Source organism: Vulpes lagopus, chromosome 1 (assembly GCF_018345385.1).
Source record: "Vulpes lagopus strain Blue_001 chromosome 1, ASM1834538v1, whole genome shotgun sequence".
Lineage (NCBI taxonomy): Eukaryota > Metazoa > Chordata > Mammalia > Carnivora > Canidae > Vulpes > Vulpes lagopus.
Window position 1 is genome coordinate 180,383,848 of NC_054824.1, and position 20,717 is coordinate 180,404,564.

General features: G+C 49.4%; 1 protein-coding gene across 1 annotated transcript; it reads right to left on the reverse strand.

The window, feature by feature from the left end:
- Positions 1-2,552: 2,552 nt before the first annotated feature.
- DYRK3 (dual specificity tyrosine phosphorylation regulated kinase 3) lies at positions 2,553-12,101 on the reverse strand. The gene is made up of 3 exons (XM_041773920.1): positions 11,851-12,101; positions 9,716-9,827; positions 2,553-4,364 (listed from the first exon to the last, which is right to left on the reverse strand). Exons 1-3 carry the CDS (start codon positions 11,925-11,927, stop codon positions 2,790-2,792), a joined length of 1,764 nt encoding a protein of 587 aa, XP_041629854.1. The 5' UTR covers positions 11,928-12,101; the 3' UTR covers positions 2,553-2,789.
- Between the last annotated feature and the right edge of the window lie 8,616 nt (positions 12,102-20,717).

The following is a 20,717-nucleotide window of genomic DNA, read 5'->3' on the forward strand; positions in this document are numbered from 1 at the left end:
AGGTGTCCTCACATAACCCTTCTCCGAGTCCCCTTTTTCAAAAAGAAGAAATTAGAGACTGGAGGTAGTGTGGGCCAGTTTAAAAGAAGACAGGAGTTGAGCACGTTCCTGGTACACCGAGGGAAACGAACCTCCATCAGCTGCACATGAACAGCATTACAATCGGTTAATTTAGAGCACCATGAAGACACGGGCCTGCCCATTTGAAGCTTACATTCCAGTAAAGGAGAAACCACGATAGCATGTGATGAACAGATGAATCACTGTGACGACAGAAGGTAGGAGAGGGCCGGATACAAGGCGCAGGTAGGTATGAGCTGGATCAGCCAATTTCCCACATTGAAAGAAAAAAAAATGACTTCAGGAACGGAAACAAAAATTCCTACCCAACTCTTTTCACGGTGTCAATAGCATTTTGGAAACTCAGTTGATTCAGTCAATTTAAAAATCAGTAGTCAACCCACTTGACCTGTTTAATTGAAATGACCAGAAGAACAAGAACAGCTAAAGAACAATTCGGTAAGTGTCAGCCTCAATCTCTGCACTACCTCTTCCAATTTAGTCACTCCCTGCTGTGGGGCAGGGATCCAAGTGAAAATTCCACAGTGGCTGATAAAAGCGGGCACTGGGTAACAGCCTCTAAAAATGACAACTTGCCCCTAAACTTGAAACCAACTCCTAAACCTCCCCAGCTCCGTCTGGCACAGCCATCACGTTTTAAAGCAGCCCACCCTCCCCAACTTGACACGGCAACAGAAGACAGGCGTGCCAGCTTGGGTGACTCTGCTCTGTGTCACTCCCTAGGTTGCCAAACAGGCAGAAACACATCCATCCACCTTCCCAGAGCTTTCTAGAATTTGTCTCTGGTGTCACGGGTTGTCTATGGCCCGTCACTGGGCCTGGTTTCAGAAGCCTAGGTCCACTCAAGGCGCAGAAACAGACCCCCTGCCAACCTCACGCACAGGTTCCCTCCTCTCCCACCTCAGCACACGTTGACCTAGGAGACCACTCACTAAAAACACAAACATCGAATCCTGGGCACGGCAGATGTGTTTGGGGCAGCAGTCTTCTTTAACAGTTTGCCTTCCACACTGATAGCAACGGGCAAAACAACCTCAACACGTGCTCTGGCAAGATAACCAGGGGCTTCTTATGCAACGTCACCATCAGGCAGAGAGCTCAGCAGGAGGTGTGTTCTCTCGCCTTCTGGAAACCAAGAGTGAAGGGAATGATTCAAGTTTTAAATAGTGCGGTTGCACAGCCACCAGAAGCACCAGGACATCCCCGGTTTCAAGAGGCCGAGGCCTCGATGTGAACTCCTGCTGGGGGCTCAGGCCACGCTACGTGGACACCGGTTCATGCTCCGTATTCAGAGCCTGGGCCGTGGCAATCGGGGCCCGGGGTAAGGCCGGAGTTCCTTCAACCGTGCGCCCCTGGCCTTTCTCTTCTTTTGGTTGTTTCCCGGGGATCTTAAGGTCTTCCCACCTTGTGGAGCTCGCAGACTCAACAGGAAAAAAGGAACTGGGTCCCCCTGAGATGGTGCTGCAGGAAGCAACGGTCTCCCTTAGAGGGCGCAGGAAGGCCTGCGTGCAGGTGCCCCCATGGGGGGGGGGGGCAGAAGCAGAGGGCAAGACAGCAGTAGGGGCAGCTTGGTTCTGTATCTTCCCCAGGCTTCCAAGGAGGAAGTTCAGCTAGCAGTTAGCTTTACCGCCAGCCCTCACTGTTTGAATCTTGACGGAGAAAAAGGAAGGAGGCTCAAGGGATGGAAAAGGAAGTGGACGACTACTGGTGTCTGGATTTTCTTAGAACTGAAGTTCACTCGGAATCTCAGGAATAGTCTTGGGCTTAAAGGGACAGTGGGGAAGACTGTGGCACTTGGAGGAGCTGGGGCCTGGGGGGCGAGGAGGGCCTGTGGTTAGGTTTATCCGATAGTGAGGCTTTCATAAGGAAGAAGTCCATGGAAATGCAGCAAGGAGGCTGGTCCCCAGGGTTCCGCGATTCGGATTCGGAACTGCAGTTTGCACGCTGCTTTGTGTTCCCTGCAGAGAGGGGTGGGGCGGGGTGGTAAAGTGACACACAGGGCTTAGTTTTAAAACCAGCGCTTGGTAAAGTGGCAGGACATCTGTAAAATGCCTTCCCCAGGAAACAAATCAGAAGCAAAATAATCATAAAAGTCATAACATAAAGTTAACACAGCACACATTACAGGATTGAGAGAAAGAGAATGAGTCACCGAGAAGCAGTGACACCACTTCTTTAAGTGACTAAGAGCTTCCAGAACCTTCCCCTGCCCCATATTCTGCTGAGCCCTTTCCCCTGGAATGAGCTCACGGAATGGCCTGCTGGGGCGAGAAGGCTACTGGCTCCAGCTCTCATCCCGAACGAAGCAGGGCCGTGTCCCAAACTACCCCTCTGGAACAGACGCTGAGGGAGACGAGAAGTGACGAGTGCTCAGGATAGACTTCTCGGGTACCCTGTATCTTGAGAGAAAGGGACTTAAAGCAGTGGGAGCATAAGGTGATGTACATCTGACGACAATAACGAAGATGCACTGACCTATAAAACGTCATTTAATGTACATTCCAGAATGGCCAACACAGGCTGGTTAGGTAATTAGCCCTTGGAGAGTTCTGTTACAGTCATATAAAAATGTTTTGCCTTGTTAAAAAAAAAGAAATCTAGTGTAACAAAAACATATCCACCAATGGGCTTGTATTTTCTCCCCATGTTCAGGTTTGCAGGATAATTAAAAATACATACATATACATCTCTGAGCACAGCACTGTCCGTTAGCTAATGAGTTTTGGCAGTACACTGCACAGAGGTATACCGCCGTTGGTTTCTGACATTAAATTAGCTTTGAGCTTATTGGCTATTCCGACAACGGGAGGCAGCTTGGAACCCAGTCCCTGGAAAGCATTCGCAGGATTTACCACCTGTTTGCCTGACACCTTTTCAATGGTGAGAGCTCTGGGCACAGACTTACTAATCCAAGGGTGTCTTAATGCTTGAGCTGGGGTCAAACGGGCAGAGGGGTCCCAGTGAAGACACCTTTTCAGAAACTCTATAAACAAGTAGTCATCACATCCCTTCAGTGCTGTCACCCAGTCTTTGCTACCTGGAGGGCCCCGCTTTTTACCCCTACGTGAGCGACCCCCCACAAGCACAACCCTCCCATCTGCCTGAGTAGTCACAGAACAGTAGCGAGGTAGGCCCTTAGAGTTAATGAAGTACTTGGCACGTTTGGATTGTTCCAGAAGTTTTGGTGGTGGCATCCCTAGCAGCTCCATCATACAGGCCAACTGGTCCCCTTCATCCTCTCCCGGGAAGAGAGGCTGTCCTGTTAAAAGTTCTGCAAGGATGCAGCCAAAACTCCATATGTCTATAGGTGTGCTGTAGCGGCTTCCTAGGATGATCTCCGGAGCTCTGTAGAACCGAGACTGGATATACGTGTAAAGCTTCTGGTATTCGAAGCAGCTGGACCCAAAGTCAATGACCTTGGTCGCGCTGCGCCCATGGTGTTTCAGGAGAATGTTTTCTGGCTTCAGGTCACAGTGAATGATCTTATTTTTGTGGAGAGCATCCAAGGATTGCAAGATGGACTGAGCAAACTTGCGAACTAACTGGACGCTAAAACCCTGAAACTTGTTTTTTTTAATTAGTTCGTAAAGGTCTATGCTCAGCAACTCGAAGGCCATGCAAACATGGTTCCGGAATGTGAAACTTTCCAGCATGTGGATGACGTTCATGCTACCGGTTTTGTCCTGCTTTTTAAGATGCTCCAAGATCCGGATCTCCTCAGCGGCTTGACGATGGAAGCGCTTTTCATTGCGCACCATCTTTAGGGCCACATACTGTCGAAGTTTGTGATCGTAGACCCGGGCCACCTGCCCAAAACTCCCCTTGCCAATGATCTTCAGCACCTCATATCGATAAGCTAGATGGTCGCGAGGTACATGAATATAGGCCCCATCTGCATCATCATACCCCCCGTTATTGGGACCACCGATCACTCCATGTCTTTTTTTGGCATTTGGGCCCACAAAGTAGATTTCTGGATAATTGATGATTTCCAGCTTCTCATATGCAGTGAGGTGGTGTTTATATTGCTTCAGGGCTTGCTCTGGAGTCAGTGGCACCACTTTGGAGGATTTGGCTGAATTGCTGGGTTTTACTGCATTCAAGCTATCTGAACTTTTACCCTGAGAGACGGTAGGAGAGCATTTTTCAGAGTCGTTGATGCCATCTGACTGAAGAGTATCGGATCTTCTGTTGCTAAATTCTTGAAACAGCTGTTCCACTTTCACCTCACCTCCATTCAGGAAGCGCTGAGTGTGATCTCTTGTTAACTGCTCAGCAGTGATCTATGGAAAAGAAAAATGAATGTGATGGTAAAGCCACTAAAAACAGTGGAAGGATAAAAGAATCCTTCCCCTGCCTGAACAACAACAAAACCGTCCAGTCACGTTAGGTTACAATGACCCAAAAGTGAGATAAGAAAAGCAGGAGTCTCTAGAGATTTGTGTTATATTCATCTTCAGGCCTCCCCAACACCGCCCGCCCCCAAGTATCATGCCCACCTTCAACCCTTGATATATGCCTTGCTTTGTTCAAGAGAGGATGGTCTTCTTCCCAAACCCTAAATGTGCTAGGTTCCTTCTAATAGGTATGTCTTTCTGCTGAGAATCTTTTTACCTGGTCCCCTCTAATCCTACAGTATTTCAAGGCCCAATTCCAGTCCCCCACTTCCATTTAGAACTACTCCAAGCCCGTGCTGATTAACCTCTGCAGCTTTTCACACCTGTACCATGTAATCTGGCACTTGATTACATACATACTGCCTCTTATTTACTGTTTCAAGTATCTTCCCAATTTTTAAGGGCATATATCAGAATGAAAATATACATATTAAAGTGTTCTGTTAAAAAAGAGAGAGACAGAAGAAGTGTTCCATAAATGATAAAGCATCATTAAGGGACAGAAGCAGGATCTGAACCCAGGTCTCCTGTCAGTCCAGCACCCTTCTCATGAACACAACTTGGCACCAGGTTCTCCTAGTACTTGTACTACTCTTTACTAGGGCTGAATGATGGCTATGGCCTGGAATCAAGCAAGAGCTCATTATCTAGTCCCAGGTCCTCTTCCCGCAGCCCCCAAATGACTGAATGCTTCTGGCTCAGCTCACTGAATCGTAAGAGTTCTAAGCCAGAGGGAACTCCGAAGGTCCACTGGGACAATTCTTTACGTATCTGATGAGTAAGAGTGAGGATCCAAGGACCCAGGGGATGGGGCGGGAGAGGTTCTTGTAAAACTCTCCTGAGGAAATAGGGAGTCTCTCTCCTGTGTCTCTCACCCACTCTTCCTCAGCAAGAGCCTGCGTGATAAAGGCATACTACTCTTTTTACTTGAGTTTGCTTAACATTCTCCTTCAAGAAACAGTAACTCACTGAAGAAAGTTCTACTCATTCTTCTGAGATGAAATACAATTCTTTGAAATTAGATGGAGAGAAAGAAAAGCAAAAAAGAGAATTACAAAAAATTATACATATACACTGAGAAAAAAATCAAGAAGATTCAAGATTCAAGAAAATCAAAAACCAAGAAGATTCTTTTCTCATTACCTGTGGAAAGGTAATGATCCAAAGTGGCCGAATCTTTAAAAGGTAGAATTTTGATATAACCTAAGAAAACAGCACTGGCCTATTGCCTAAAGAACAATATAAATAAAGGATAAAATATAAATAGCAAAAAAATGACGAAAAATTTAAGTGTTGGCAAATTTTACACACAACTGTAGTTATAAAAGCAGGACATTTGTTCCTGCCGGCTGCTCCTTTCATGTCATTTAATCAATTCTAACATTTATGGAGTCCTGTAGTTACAAAAACAGGGTACTACGCGGTCGCACACACAAGTGACGCGGCCAATACGACTGCAGCCACACTTTGCAAGAAGTGTTTAAGAGCTGACATATGGTCCGAGAAAAAAATCTCTCTGATGCCAAACAGAGAACTACCACTGGTCAAGAAAATAAAACAGGCCTGCAGACAACAAATACCTTGCTAAGATGTAAATATAATGCGACATTTTTCTTCACAGAAATTAAGTCCCGTACTTAGGACTGAAAAAAACAGAAGAGGGTCCCATTCATCTAACCATCCAGCCACGTGAGGGTCACAGGGAACCCAGCCCGACTGTTCACTATTAAGAGTGCTAAAGATAAAACCCCAGGTATTCTCAAGAAATACAATCCAGGAGAAGATAGGTTAGGCTGAAGGAAGGAATTTTAATTCTTTAATTAAATTTAATTCATAATTCATTGTTTGGTTTTAGATAGATTTACATAATAAAAGCGAAACTCTGCAGGCATCTCAGTTTCCCTTCATGTTTTTACTACCTAATGTCAATACATCTACATACTTACAGGGTGTTGGGAGTCAAGTGCTGAAGAAAAGAAATGTCAAATGGTTTGGGTTGGAGTCCTGCCTATCCTGCTTAAAAGCTGTAAGGTCCCTGGACAGGTCCCTTGACCTTTCGCCCACTTTATTAGCCTTAGTTTCTTTATTTATAAAATGTGGATAATAATACCTCCTTGTAGGAGGCTGTGTGAACCAAATTATAATTAATGATATATGTGAAAGACCTTTACAAGTTATAAAACATTTTATAAACACTGCCTAATAATTAGGCAAAATTTTCAACATATTAAAGTTGAAACTCCGGTGCGCCCTCTTTCCCTTCAGTTTCTCTCTTCTCTCCGTAGGCCTCCTCCCCTATCTCCAGGCTCCCTCCACCAGACATCTGGCATTAGATATGTCTCCTGCAGGATGCCGGCCCCCACACTAGGCCTTCCTTTAGGACGCATGGAAATACCTCACCCACTTTCCCTCCAACATAAAACCTGCTTGCGACTTGCTATACAATTGAAGGTGTCACCTCTTCAAGATATTGGACCTTTTTTTTTTTTTAATTTTTTTTATTATTTATTTATGATAGTCATACAGAGAGAGAGAGAGAGAGGCAGAGACATAGGCAGAGGGAGAAACAGGCTCCATGCACCGGGAGCCTGATGTGGGATTTGATCCCGGGTCTCCAGGATTGCGCCCTGGGCCAAAGGCAGGCGCCAAACCGCTGCGCCACCCAGGGATCCCAAGATATTGGAACTTTAATGCAAAGAAATGACTCTAGGAACCTCCAATCATCATTGACAAGCTGGTAGGAAAAGGATTTGTGGTCCAGGATCCATCCCTGTTTTTTTTTTTTTTTAACCTACTCTGCCTACATGTAAGGCTGTGCTGGCTCTGGACGTCTTCATTTCTGTTTGTGATAAAGAGAGGGTCTCAGGCACAGAACATTCATAAGGACGGATATAAAACAGACATTTGATTTTCACATCAACAATAAAATTAAGGATGTCATTTGGATTTCCTGACTGATGGTTTCTCCTTAAAGTGAGCCTAAATCTCCCTCCCTAAATATTGAGTCTCATTTTGCCCCCTGGAACTACACAGAAGTGGCCAAATGTCATGTAAACGTCCTTCAGATACCTAAGTGCAGCTGTCCTGCCCCCACCATTCTTCTCTGGGCTCATCATCGCATTCCATCCTCTACCTCACATGGCTTGTGTCAGGTTGCTTACTATCCTATTCACACTGCTGACTGTGTTGACACAGGCTGCACTTCACGTCTCTCTTGAAGTGTGGCCCCCCAGAACAGAACACCATGCTTCAGGTACAGTCCACTATGGATTATCAAGCTTTGAATCCCCAATGAATCTGAAGAATTCCAGGAAGGAATTTTTCCACACAGGGAGGGGTTCTCCTCTTAGGTTTCTTTCCTTTCCTGTAAATAACTCAAATACTGGCCTGAATCAATTATGTATCAAGACGGTTGTGCTATAAATAAAATCTTCCTTCCATTGTTCTAAGGGAATCTACAATTTGCATGCATGTTAAAGTATAATAGTTATAAAATACCATATGTTTGTAGTCTGTAGTTAGAATCAAAATAACTGAGCAATACAATTGACCAACTATATCAATTATTTTCTTCATTATGTAATTATACCACAGGGACAGATAATGTCATATTAATCATGTTTTATTTAAGAATGCATCACATACACTGTTAATTTGGAGAGCTCTTGACATTTCAAATAGAATCTTCAACTATGTTAATCAAGTCTTGAAGATCTTGTTGAGAAATTCTGAGAGGCAATATCCTTCTCATCCAGAATATGAAACACTACATACTCTTTCCCTAGCTCTTGACCCTGAATCTGCAACACTAAGCTTAGCCCAATAAGAGCCTATAAGCAGACGATTTATAGTATACAATGAGAACCTAAGAACATCTTGAATAAACAATGAAGCTTAAAGGCTTTGTGAGTGAAAAGAGTAATAGGGTCTGGGGATGGAATTGTGTCATAATGAACTATAAATGTCAACAAGAGCTCAGAGCCTTTTTTTCAGCAAAGTTTGCAAAGACACCATTAGGCTAGAATGGAAAATCCTAGGTTTCCCCAAAACTGTTATTCTGTGCAGTTATACAGTATGAAATTCATTGTGATCCTGAAATATACAATGTAATTGAACTACTGGGAGATGATTAGCATGGGCTAACTCTAAATTAAAGTTAAAGTGAACTTTTAAGTCACATGTTAATGTGCCAGCCCAATTGCAAAAAGTTTCCCACAGGGACATGCTAATTGGCAGCCAGTAACCAAGAAAACTGAGAGTCAACCAGAGGAGTATGTGGTTCTGGAGCTCTTAGAGGTTTTTCACATATTAAAGAAATAGGCTTGCTTAGAATGGAAAGGAAACTTACTGTACTCCAGAGAACAGATTAAAAATAGGGTGACCAGCCTTCCAAATATATTTAGCCAATACTTTGTAATATTATTAGCCTCCGAACTAGTGAAAAGATTGAGTTTAATAGCAAAAGCAGACAAAAAGTTGGAGAGAGCTATGAAAAATACAAGTAACTTTTTTTGGAATATAGAAACAATTTGACGTCTTGAATGCAGAAATGTGAAGGAGAAATTACAAATTAGCATATTCAATTATTCACTCTGTTCATTAGGTGGTATCTGCAGCAAATGTTAAAGTCACAGGACAGCTTCTCCCTGTCATGGAACTCGTCCAAAGCCTGTTCTCCCCACTACTCTTGTGTATGCTGAGGGAATATAAATTAATCTTTTTTATTACCTTAAGTAAAACAGTGTCAAAAGCTCAATGTCTGCAAGCTCCAGAATGATTAAGTGCATCAAAAGCCAAAACTGTGCCGCTCAAGTTTTATTTTATGATCTATAAAGTGATTCTCTGTAGCATACTAATAAGCTGGGACTGCATTTCTATCTAGCAGGGAGAAAAAATTTGCATATCTATGAATTCAGGGTTATCTTCCGTTCCTGGTTTTGTTAAAATGAGCCTTCATAACATGCTGTCTATGTCATTCTAAAACAAAATAAATATTCCCTAGATAAAATGCCACATATTTACCCCCGTGATTGAAAGGAGTAAGGCTCCAAACCAAAATCATTCTGTAAAGCTAAACTTGGGACTACGGCAACTGTTATTTCAAAGTCAAGAGAAACCAAAAGGAAACAAAAGAGTCTGGGTTGCCAGCGAGATGTTGTAACTGTACCTTGGGCATTAAGTAGCACTTCCTTCTTTCCAAGGCAACTAGAGAGCAAAGAACTAGTTCATTTACTTACATTTAGTCTTCTGGGTAGAGGCGGTTCAGAAGGATTGCAGAGTACATTTGAACAGGGTGGGCATTTGGTTTCATCTATCATCATGAAGGTATCATAGACACCATCCCCCAATCTAGTTGAAAGGGTTACAGATAAAATCCGTCAGTACCTTAAGCATATAAGCTTGTATATTCAAAACATTCAGTCTTCATTGCTTCACATCTGCCACAAATAACACAAACAAAGGTCTACACTGCATTTTGGCATCAAATACAAACAATGCGGGTATTTGGCAAAAGAATAGAGGAAACCTAACTTTTCTTTTTCCAAAAAGGAAAACATTTCTAGGTTTTTATTTTGAAATAGAACAAGTCTTACTCTGTGAATGTTGCTAAAAAACAGGGACTATCGGGGTGCCTGGCTGGCTCAGTTGGCAGAGCATGCGACTCTTGATCTTGCAGTTGTGGGTTCGAACCCTATGCTGGGTGTAAGGATTACTAAAAAATAAAATATTTTTTTAATTAAAAAATAAAATAAAAATAGGGGCTGTCAAAAGGGTCTCATTTAAATTACTACTTGAAAATAAAGGCTAGTTTGAATCTGAAGCCTGAAACCTAATCAAAACAGGGGGGAAAAAGAGAGAGAGAAAGGGGGGAGGTAACTGCATTTTACAAGTCAGAGTCTTGGATTCTAATCTCAGCTCTACCACTAGCTGTACTACCTCCTTCTCTGAGCATGTTAAAATGGGAATAGTGCCAGGCTACATGCAGGAAAGGTCTTAGGGCTGCCTTCTTTTTATTATTTACTTACCTACTTAACACCTACCTAACTTGTAGAAACGTACAGCTGAATAAATACTACACCAAATACTAAAGGGATACTCTACATTACAAACTGTACTGAATTTCACTTCTTTACCCACTTCATTTTCTGGGGGGTGGGGGAAGCCAAATGCTGAACAACCAGGGACCACCTCTCCGTTCTTTAGCGCTGTGCCCCCACCACAAACGAGGGACAGGATTTCTTTAATCCACCAGAGGGTCCTATCCCAGATGTTGTACTTCATCTACCACTAAGAACACGAATTTCCCAGTCGTATACATAAGCCTTTCATTGTATCATCTTTCCATAATACATACAAATACAACGGTGGTGGTGACCGGATTGCCGGGGCGGGGAGAATTTTTAAAAATCTTTTAAAAACATGCTGAACTATCTATTTCAGATTTTTAAGATTTCAATACTTCACGTTGCCTTTAGAAACCGTTTTTGTTAAAAACTGGTTCTAGGGCCTTCTTCATCGACGTCTTCTAGAAACTCAAAAGAATAATTTCAAAAAGCCCACTAAAAAATAAATAAATAAATAAATAAATAATAAATAGCCCACTAAGATATTTTTGGACTAGAGATAAGATGAGATAAAAAAGGAAATAAGATCTTTTTGGACTATTCTTATTAAAAACTAGCTCACATCCTGATAGAAATTATTTGCATCTTTCACGAAAACTGCTTCTCTCTCTAAAAAAAAAAAAAAAAAGAAAAAGAAAAAGAAAATTGCTTCTCTGACAACCAAAAATTCTGCATGTGACCGACTCTTGGCCAACAGCACGATTGTAATAAATGAAATGGGACAGGCGTCCACATTCATAGAGGAAAAAGACACTGAAGACCTGCAAGTAATCCTATAAATAGGCAGAGGAAATTACCCAAAGGAAGTCTGCATGCAAATGAAGCGAGGAGGGGAGGGGAGGGGAGGGGAGGGGGGTGGGGGTGGTGGTCCCCGGTCTCCTTTTAGGGGTAAAATACAATGCAAGGTGGAGCGTCTCTCTACGGCATCCCCAGAGAGCCCGGCTCGGCAGGACCCTGCACCTGCACATCCCAAGGCGGACCGCACCCCCCGCGGAGACACCCCAGAGTTCAGCCCTCGGGGAGCTGCTCCGAGAGCAACAGGGCTCCGCGGAGGTCCCGCTGCCGCCCGCCCGCCCCGCTCCGCCCCCGCCCCGGCTGCTCCCGACCGCGGTGGGCCGGGGGGGGAGGGGGGGGGGGCGGCCGCCGGGTCCCCCGGGAGGGGTCGGAGCCCTGCCCCCGGCCGTCCCCGAGGGGCCCCCGCAGCCTCCGCCCGCGCCTCGCCCGTTACCCCGCGGCGGCGCCGTTACCTCCGCTGCTGCGGCGGGAGCCCCGCTCCGGGCGGCCCCGCATCCTTCCGCCCGGGCCCGCGAGCGGTGCCTCCCATCCGCGAGCTCGGGAGCCCCGGGGGGCGGGGCGGCGGTTGAGGCCCCGGCGTGCACGGCCCAGCTGCGGGCGGCGGCCTCCGGGGCCGCGACACCTCCCGGGGGCCCGGAGAGCACACACTGCGGACCCGCGCGCCTCCGCTCGCGACTCGCCGGGCGGGGAGCGCGGACGGCGGCGGCGGAGGGGACGGGAGGGGAGGGGAGGGGAGGGGAGGGGAGGGGCAGCGCGCGGTCGCCTAGCAACGGCGGCACGCCCCGGGACCGCCTCGACGCAGCTGCGCGGTGACGCACGGGGGCGGGGCCGAGGCCGGGCGGGCGCGCGGGCTCCGGGGGGGGCGGGGCCTCCGGGGCGGGGCCTCCGGGGCGGGCCGAGCACGTGCGGAAGCAGCGCCTGGCCCCGGTGTCTGCTCCGCGGTGCTCGCGCCCCTCCCGGCCCGCCGCCCCTCGGCGCGTTGGCGCCTGCACTTCGGAAACCTCCCTGGACTATGCATTTAATAATAAAAAAAAAGTGCAATTCCCTCGAGGCTCTCCCACGGCGGGGGGGGGCTCCCCACCCCCACCCCACCCCCACCCCCCGCCGGAGGGTAAGGGAAGCAGTAAGAACGCGGGACGCGGTACTGGTAGACTCCCGCAGGGCCGCTGTGTCCGGCGCCCAGGAGCAGGTGCTATTCAATCGGCGGCCGGTCTGTGACATGCCCTTCTCTGCAGACAGAAGCGGATGCGGCATTTAAGCTGATCATGGGGCGGCCCGGGGGGCTCAGCGCTTTAGCGTGACCCTGGAGACCCGGGTTCGAGTCCCGCGTCGGGCTCCTGCAGGGCGCCTGCTTCTCCCTCTGCCTGTGTCTCTGCCTCTCTCTCTCTCTCTCTCTCTCCCTCTCTGTGTGTGTCCGTCATGAATAAATAAAACCTTAAAAAAATAAAAAAAGCTGACGTCGTCTGGCTCCGCCGTGGGTGGGGGGCGGGCGCAAAGAGCCATTTGACAGATGAGTAAACTGAGGCCCGCGGAGCTGCGCTGCAACGAGCGCAGCCCCCAGCCTTCCTTCGGCAGCACCAGCCCCCCCTCCACGCCCCCAGAAAGCTCTTCCTCAAAAAAAAAAAAAATAAAAATAAATAAAAAAAAAAAAAAAGAAAGAAAGCTCTTCCTCTGTGTGCTTTATTTTATTTTAGTTTCCACCCCCGTCCCCGGGAATATTTGGGGCATTTGTTTCTTCCTTTTTCTGAAAAGCGAAGAAACCTCAGTAACCCGAATGTTAGGCGGATTTCGATCGTTGGGACGAACGTGAGAAGGAAGGAGGTTAAAACCGAAGAACCAAAAATAATAATAATAATAATAAAATAAAATAAAAAAAATTAAAAAAAAAATAAAACCGAAGAACCGAGTGTGGTTTCCTTGAGCGAGCGCCGCGTCTCTAACTGGATTTCCGACACCTGCAAAGTCGGGCCCCCAGGCCTCGGGGAGACGGACGAGCGCTCTCTGGGTGCCGAGCAGGGGCGCCGCCTGGTGGGGCGCGGGGACTCCTGGCCCCAAACCCGCACAGCACAGTCCGTACATCCGAGAATTTCCATCCGAGGCTCATGTCCCGGTGACTAAAAGTCATATTCCCTGTTCTCAAGCCTCCAAGCCAAAATGTCCTCAAGGATCCAAAGGCTTTTCACTTGATAAAAAATTAAGAAGGTATCGCTTGGGGGGAGCCGTATTCTCCTTGACCAATGTTGCTTTAAATTCTCCATGGTAGAAATAAAACTTCCAATGCTTAAAGTTATTCTAATTTTATGCATAAGCTCTTGTGGGGTTTTTGACCCTCCCTGCTGCACCCCCAGCAATCCTGCTGTCCTGCGGGTTTGTGTTAGGGCCCCTCTGCAAGCTTTTGTTTGAAGAGAGGGTTCCCTGGCAACAAGAGAGTTTAGAGGAGATTGCTCCTGACGTCCCTTCCAGCTCTATGTTTGCAAAACCCTACTAAATAATCCCTGTTCTCAGTACCCAGGCGGACACCCTAGACCACTTCCCTGCCCTGAACATTGGAATGGGACTTGCTCCCACAAGTTTTCTTGCCTCATCCTGAATCACTGCTCTGAGAGGACCCCGTCTCCGGTTTCAGGTTTCAGACATACCTCGGGGAGCCAACCTGAAGCATTCCTGCTTCCCTTCCTGCTCCCGAGGTGGGAAACAGAAGCTTCTTTGATCTTTAGCTGTTCCCATGGCCAAGGAAGGAAGGATTTCTTGGAGGTGCTGGGGCTTCATGGATCTCTGACTTTAGTGCTCTAAATACTTAATATTTCTTCAAAGAGCCCCTGCTTCCTAACAGTCTGGCTGGGTTCAGCATCGGGCTGGCTTAAAGTCCAGTGAAGGATCTAGCAGGAGCTTCCACACCCTCTCTGAGAGGTGTCTTGTGGCCTTTTGAGCGGTTGGAGCGGCTCCCACATGATTCATGTCCTTTTTTCCCCTCCAAAGCCCCACTCAAACGTAGTTCAAAATAGCCATTATCTTTCTCCACATAGCTAAAGCCAGACTTAGCCAACGTGGATTAGCCAAATATAAGATGCCCGCCTGACCTTTGAAGCCAGTTCTGATATATCCGCAACATCAGGAAACTGTAACAAATAAACAAATGGTGCTATTCCAGGGACTTCAGAAATCAATGAGACATTCAGATTGTGATCGCTGCAGGTGCAAATGAAGAGTAAGAAAATATCCCCGTGGCTGTCTTCACCTCCAGTTTTGTGATGAGACAGCTGTTGGTGGGCTAAGTTTAAAATCGTTTCATTTGCTGTGGATTATTCTTTAGAGCATCCTATGCTGATACATAACATGCCTTATGAATCACAAAATTGGAATGCATTTTAAAAAAATCATTTGGAGACAAACTGTGAAACTCTCCTTTTTTTCCCCCAACTGTATGGACCTCAAATTTACCTGAGCTCCAGAAAAATATACCTGCTATTTTTTTTTCAGAAACCCAGAAATCTAGCTCCTTGAAACATTAAAACTATATCTTATTTATCTGGAACCTCACCCTCATCCCCCAGTCTGCCTGACCGGACCCTGGAAAGGCAGTCCAGTTTTTTCCAACTCTGCATTCAGAGGAAATAAGCACACTTGCGGAGGTTAGGGCTTGGAATTGGGCAGACGCCTCGTACCCTTAACTACCCACTCCCATTACACAGCCGCTCCTGACACCTGCCCTTGAACAGGTCTCTGGCTACCCTGACCTTCGAGGTCCGTGCATGCACAGTACACCCCATAAGCCGCCCTTGGGCAGCAGGTGCCTACAGGCCTATGGAGCAATGATCCATCCTCAATCATTGGCACTGCCTCAAGAGTAAGAGAAAGTGACCTCTAAGCCCACCACGGACCCGCTGCCTATTAGGGTCCCCAGTTCCCTCTGCAATCAAGCCTTCTAGGTGTGTGTTCTTGGAGGATACTTTGGCCAAGCTGTCCAGCCCTGCCTTAGCAAAGCAGTCCATATTGCTACAGCTCTGCTGTGAGCAGGAATTTGCACACTGTGTAGGTTAAGGCTTTGAATTAGAGAATGCTAGATGTCCCTATTAGCCCACTCTTATGACCCAGCCTTGCCTGACATTGCCTCTTCCCTATTCCTCACTACCCTGACCTGTGCCACCAGGGCATGTGGTCCACACGCATCAGTAGGCCTTTAGCTCTGGAAGCCTATGGAGCTTAGGTGAGACGCAAATGACCTGAATAGCCTCCAGGATGTGGGGAGGCCACCACTTGAAGATTGTTCTGAGGTGGTAGCTCAAGCTGGCGAGTAGGTCACCTCATAGACTTGCTCTCTGCTGGAGTCCTGGGGATCGTCAGTAGTCACGGATCTCAGGTGGCCCATTTGGACTAGCTGCCTGATACGGTGCCTGCTGACTGTGTAGACTAAGCATGTGCAGGTGTACAGGGATCTGGAACAGGGCAAGTGTCCTGAGGAGCCTGATCACGAGAGTGGACTCTTGTGATTACAAGGTATCTGCCAAATTCCAAGCCCTAACTATTCCCCCTGAAAACAGAGCTGGACTGTCTTGCGTAGGATGGATACAGTAAGCTGGCTGGAATATCCTCCAATAACATACTCAGGAGCCCTGATTGCAGCAGAAGCCTGGAAAACCAGCGGAAAGTAAGTCCAGGTGAAGACTATTGCCCATCCCAGTGGCCACCTCAGAGCAATATTCGGTGTTGGGCGATCTCCACATTTGCGCCTACGAAGGTGGTTGTGGATTGGTGCTTGTTGCGGCCTGGAGAGCTTCACCTACCCAAAGGCAGCTGATGGAACACGTATGGTGCATGCACAGGACGTGCAGGTCAGGGGGCTGGGGACCTAGCACCGGGCAAGTGCTGGGAAAGGCCGGATGATAGGAGCAAGCTCTAGGAGGTACAACACATCAGCCTAATTCAAGGTCTACCTGCCATTAGGGCATATTCATCCCAAGGCAGAGCTGGAGGGTTTTTTCAACTCCTTTGACAGGGTGGGGCCAGGTGGCAGGCAGGACGGGGTGTCCTCTGTTCCGCACTTGCTCCCAGAGACTATGCTACTGGTGGCAACGCCAGTAGCTGGAGCCTGGCAAGAATTCTATAGGCTTGAGGGCCAGGCCCGCTCAAATCTGGCTTAGGGGTGTGCACTGTGCATGTGCAGGTGCACAGCTCGGGCGGGAGGAGCACCTGACCAGGGTTACTGCCTGGAGAGGACTGTTCCTGGAACAGGCTCTTGGGATTACAAGGTCCCTGCCTAATTCCGAGCCCTACCCTCCACAGTTGTGCATACTCCCACCGAAGGCGGAGCTGGAGTAGCTGAACGGCTTTGCCGGGCCTGGATCCTATAGGCTGGTCAGGGTATCCTCCAAGAAGCCTGGATGGGAGGCTTGATGGTCTCCCAAGCCTGGGAACCTTGATGGCTGTAGAAGCTCAGATCCCAGCAAATAGTAAGTCCACTTGGGGACTGGTGGTTGTTCTTTTTAGGGGCTGCCTCAGACCAGTTTTCAGGAGGGAGGAGCCCCGCCATCCTGGAGGCTATGCAGGTGGTTTAGAGGGGCCCTAGCTCCACAGGCTCTGTAAGCGCTGGCTGTGCAACGGTGGCTGATGGAATACAGACTGTATGTGCAGGTGGCACAGTTGGAGGTAGCCAGGCAGCTGGACAGGGCCAGTGTGTGTGGGGAGGCGGGCTGGGTCGCAAAAATGGGTTATAGGAAGTACCCGGCATCTGCCTCATTGCCAGCCTTAACATGCCCAAAGGCACATAGCCCCGCTGGAGGTGAGCTGGAGGCTTCTAGAGTGCCTTGCCACATCCGGCCATGGGCTTGCTGGGGTGTCCTCCGATAGCAGACACCTGGGAGCCTTGATTGCTGGAGGAGCCCCAGGCCTGACTAGGGAGCCAGGCCAGGGAGGACTGACTCTGGCCGGTTTAAAGGTGCCACCTCAGAAAGACTTTTCAGGTGGTGGGCTCCCTCAGCCTGGGGGAGATTCACGTGGCTGGTCTTCCATGCGACTTCCAGAACCCCAAAGGGCCCTGGCAGCCACAGGCCTGCTGCCAGGGTGAGGACTGGGCATGCCCCAGCAGCAAAGGTCAGTGTAGTCAGACACCTGGAGCAGGGCAACATGGGGTGAGGCCGGGTCATAGGAGGGGGCTCCTTGGGGTACCTGGCATCTGACATGTGCAAAGGCACATATTTCTGCTGAAGGCAGAATAGTAGATGGATGGGGCAGCTGACTGATTGGGGTACCTCCAATAAGAGACACCTGGGAGCCTTAATTACTGGGGAAGCCTGACCCCATTACTGCCATTCAGCTTACTGGGTTCATGCTGGAGTTCCAGAGACCTGGACTGGCCCCTGCGGCGCACCAGCAGCCGCCAGGTGAAGACTGGGCATGTGTGGGTTGCACAGGTCAAAGTAGCTATATACCTGCACCGGGGCAATGTCAGGTCCCAGGAGGGAGGTTTTGGGGGTGTAAGGTGTCAGCCTCAAGTGCAAAGCCTGCATAATTCTAAGACCTAACCTACTCAATGCACATATTCCTTTAGGAGGCCTAGTTGAGTCATCTGGGCTGCCTTGCCAGGGCCGGATTGTGAGTGCTGGCTGGGGTAGCCTCCAATATGAGACACCTGCCAGCTGTGGTGGCCACAGAGGACTGGAACCCCAGGAAACGGTGAGTATGCTTGGGCACTGCAGTCGAGGACAAGCTGCCCCCTTAGATTTTCCCGGGGAAGGCCCTGACGCCCATCAGGTGCTGGAGATCCCGCTGGAGTTCCACAGGCTTGGAGTGCCCCCTGCGGGCCAAGGCCAGCTGATACAGGGCAGGCGGCACGTGTGCGAACGGCAGGTGAGCAGGCGGGGCCAGGAGGGGGCTGCTGGGAGTACCTGGGTTTGCATAATTCCAAGACGCAAGCTATGGGGTTTGTTCCCCCTGAGCTGGGGAACATATACTTCAACTGGTGACGGTCAGTCCCCACTTAGACCGGCTTTCTAACCAGGGCCTGGTCTTCAGCAATCCAAGCTGGTGGCTCCTACTGGCTCCTCCAGCCATCCCAGCTGGCCCTATGCTGGCAAGGCAGTCGGGATTTCTCCAAATCAGCCTCTGGGAGAAATACGCATCTTTGTGTAGGTGAAGCCTCGGAATCAGGCATACACCAGGTCCCCGGGGTAGAGGCCCCAACCTGTGATTTGGCCTCTCCATTCGCTCGCCCTGTCTCTCTGAGTACACACTCCTGGCTACACGGACCTGCCCGGCCCACACATGTACAGCATGTACCCTGAAAGCCTCCCCCGGGTGAACGGGGGTGTCTGCCCCTTGGGAGCTGGGGCCCATTCCTACCACCTGCACAGCTTCAAATGTAAAAGGAGCCCATTCCCCCTAAAAGCGATCAGAGACAGCGGCTAAAACGAGCCACAGTCCCCCTGTAGACTTACTGGGTGCTGGTATTTCAGACCTCCAGCAGCAATCAGGGCTCCCGGGGTCCCTTACTGCAGAGGGATAATAATACCTGCCAGCCCCCCGCCCCATCTTTCCCCAACTCTGCATTTTCAGGGGGAATATGCACACTTGAAGTTATGCAGATGCCACATTCCCTCACTGCCTGCTGTTGGACTCGGACTCTGCTGAAGCTTGCCCTGATTCGGGTCCGTGGCTATGCTGCCCCGAGTGGCCCCAGCCCGGGCAGTGCGAGCACCCTGCCAGCTGGCCCCTGGCACACGGTGCCCTCCAGGCCTGTGGGGCACAGGCTGCTCCCCAACCACCTGCTCGCCTCCGGGGTGGAGAGAACCCACCCCCAGAAAACCATTCTGAGGCAGCAGCATTAACAGGGACCATGTGGACTGGCTGCCTGGTGGGGTCCCGGCTTCTCCAGTAATCAGGGCCCCGGGGCGTGTTTTACTGGGAGGCTCCTCTTAGGGGAAGGTGTCTCTTACAGTCTCCAGCAGCGCAGCCTGCCCCTGCCCCCCTTTCCCCCACAGGGAGCTGCAGGGATCTGTACTGACTTGCCAGCGTTGCATCAGGCAGGCTGGTAGGGGTAGCCTGCAATCAGAAGCACCTGGGAGTTCTCTCGCCACAGAGGCCCCGGACCCCAGCAGGCAATAAGTGCGCTTGGGGACTGTCACCCATGTGGCATCCTCCTCAGACCCCTGTCCAGCGGGATGGGTACCCTCCATTTGGAGGCAATGCAGGTGGTTCAGGATGGCCACTCGTTTTAAGGTCTGCGGGCCCGGGTGTGACTGATGGAGTACGAATGGCACGTGCATGGGGTGCCCATGACCCAGCTGCCGAGGACCCAGAACAGGGCAAGTGTTGGGAGAGGCTGTGTCCCAAGAGCAGGTTTTGGAAGTAACTGGCATCTGCCAAATTCTGAGCCTGAACCTGCCCAAGGCTGGCAGTGCATGGAAGGCGGGGCTGGAGGAATGTGGGGGAGAGGGGGGCAGGGGCAGGCATCTGCATAACTTCAAGTGTGCATATTCCCCCTGAAAATGCAGAGTTGGGGAAAGATGGGGCCGGCGGGTATTATTATCCCTCTGCAGTAAGGGACCCCGGGAGCCCTGATTGCTGCTGGAGGTCTGAAATACCAGCACCCAGTAAGTCTACAGGGGGACTGTGGCTCGTTTTAGCCACTGTCTCTGATCGCTTTTAGGGGGAATGGGCTCTTTTTACATTTGAAGCTGTGCAGGTGGTAGGAATGGGCCCCAGCTCCCAAGGGGCAGACACCCCCGTTCACCGGGGGGAGGCTTTCAGGGTACATGCTGTACATGTGTGGGCCGGGCAGGTCCGTGTAGCCAGGAGTGTGTACTCAGAGAGACAGGGCGAGCGAATGGAGAGGCCAAATCACAGGTTGGGGCCTCAACCCCAGGGACCTGGCGTATGCCTGATTTGGAGGCTTCACCTACACAAAGATGCGTATTTCTCCAGAGGCTGATTTGGAGAAATCCCGACTGCCTTGCCAGCGTGGGGCCAGCTGGGATGGCTGGAGGAGCCAGTAGGAGCCACCAGCTTGGATTGCTGAAGACCAGGCCCTGGTTAGAAAGCCGGTTTAAGTGGGGACTGACCGTCACCAGTTGAAGTAGGAACCTCAAAGGTTTGCAGGCGGTGGGCTCTCTCCACCGTGGAAGCCAGCAGTAGCTCAGGACTGTCCTGGGTTCCAAGGGCTTGTAGGCAGGGTCTGCCCAAGGCCGGCTTACAAGGTGTTCAGTCCACATGTGTGGTCCTATACAATCATTTGTATAATCTGGAAGGATCTATCAATTTTGACCTTACATGGGGTAATTCATTAATGACCTTCAAGCTTTAAACTGTCAGCAATTCCCACACT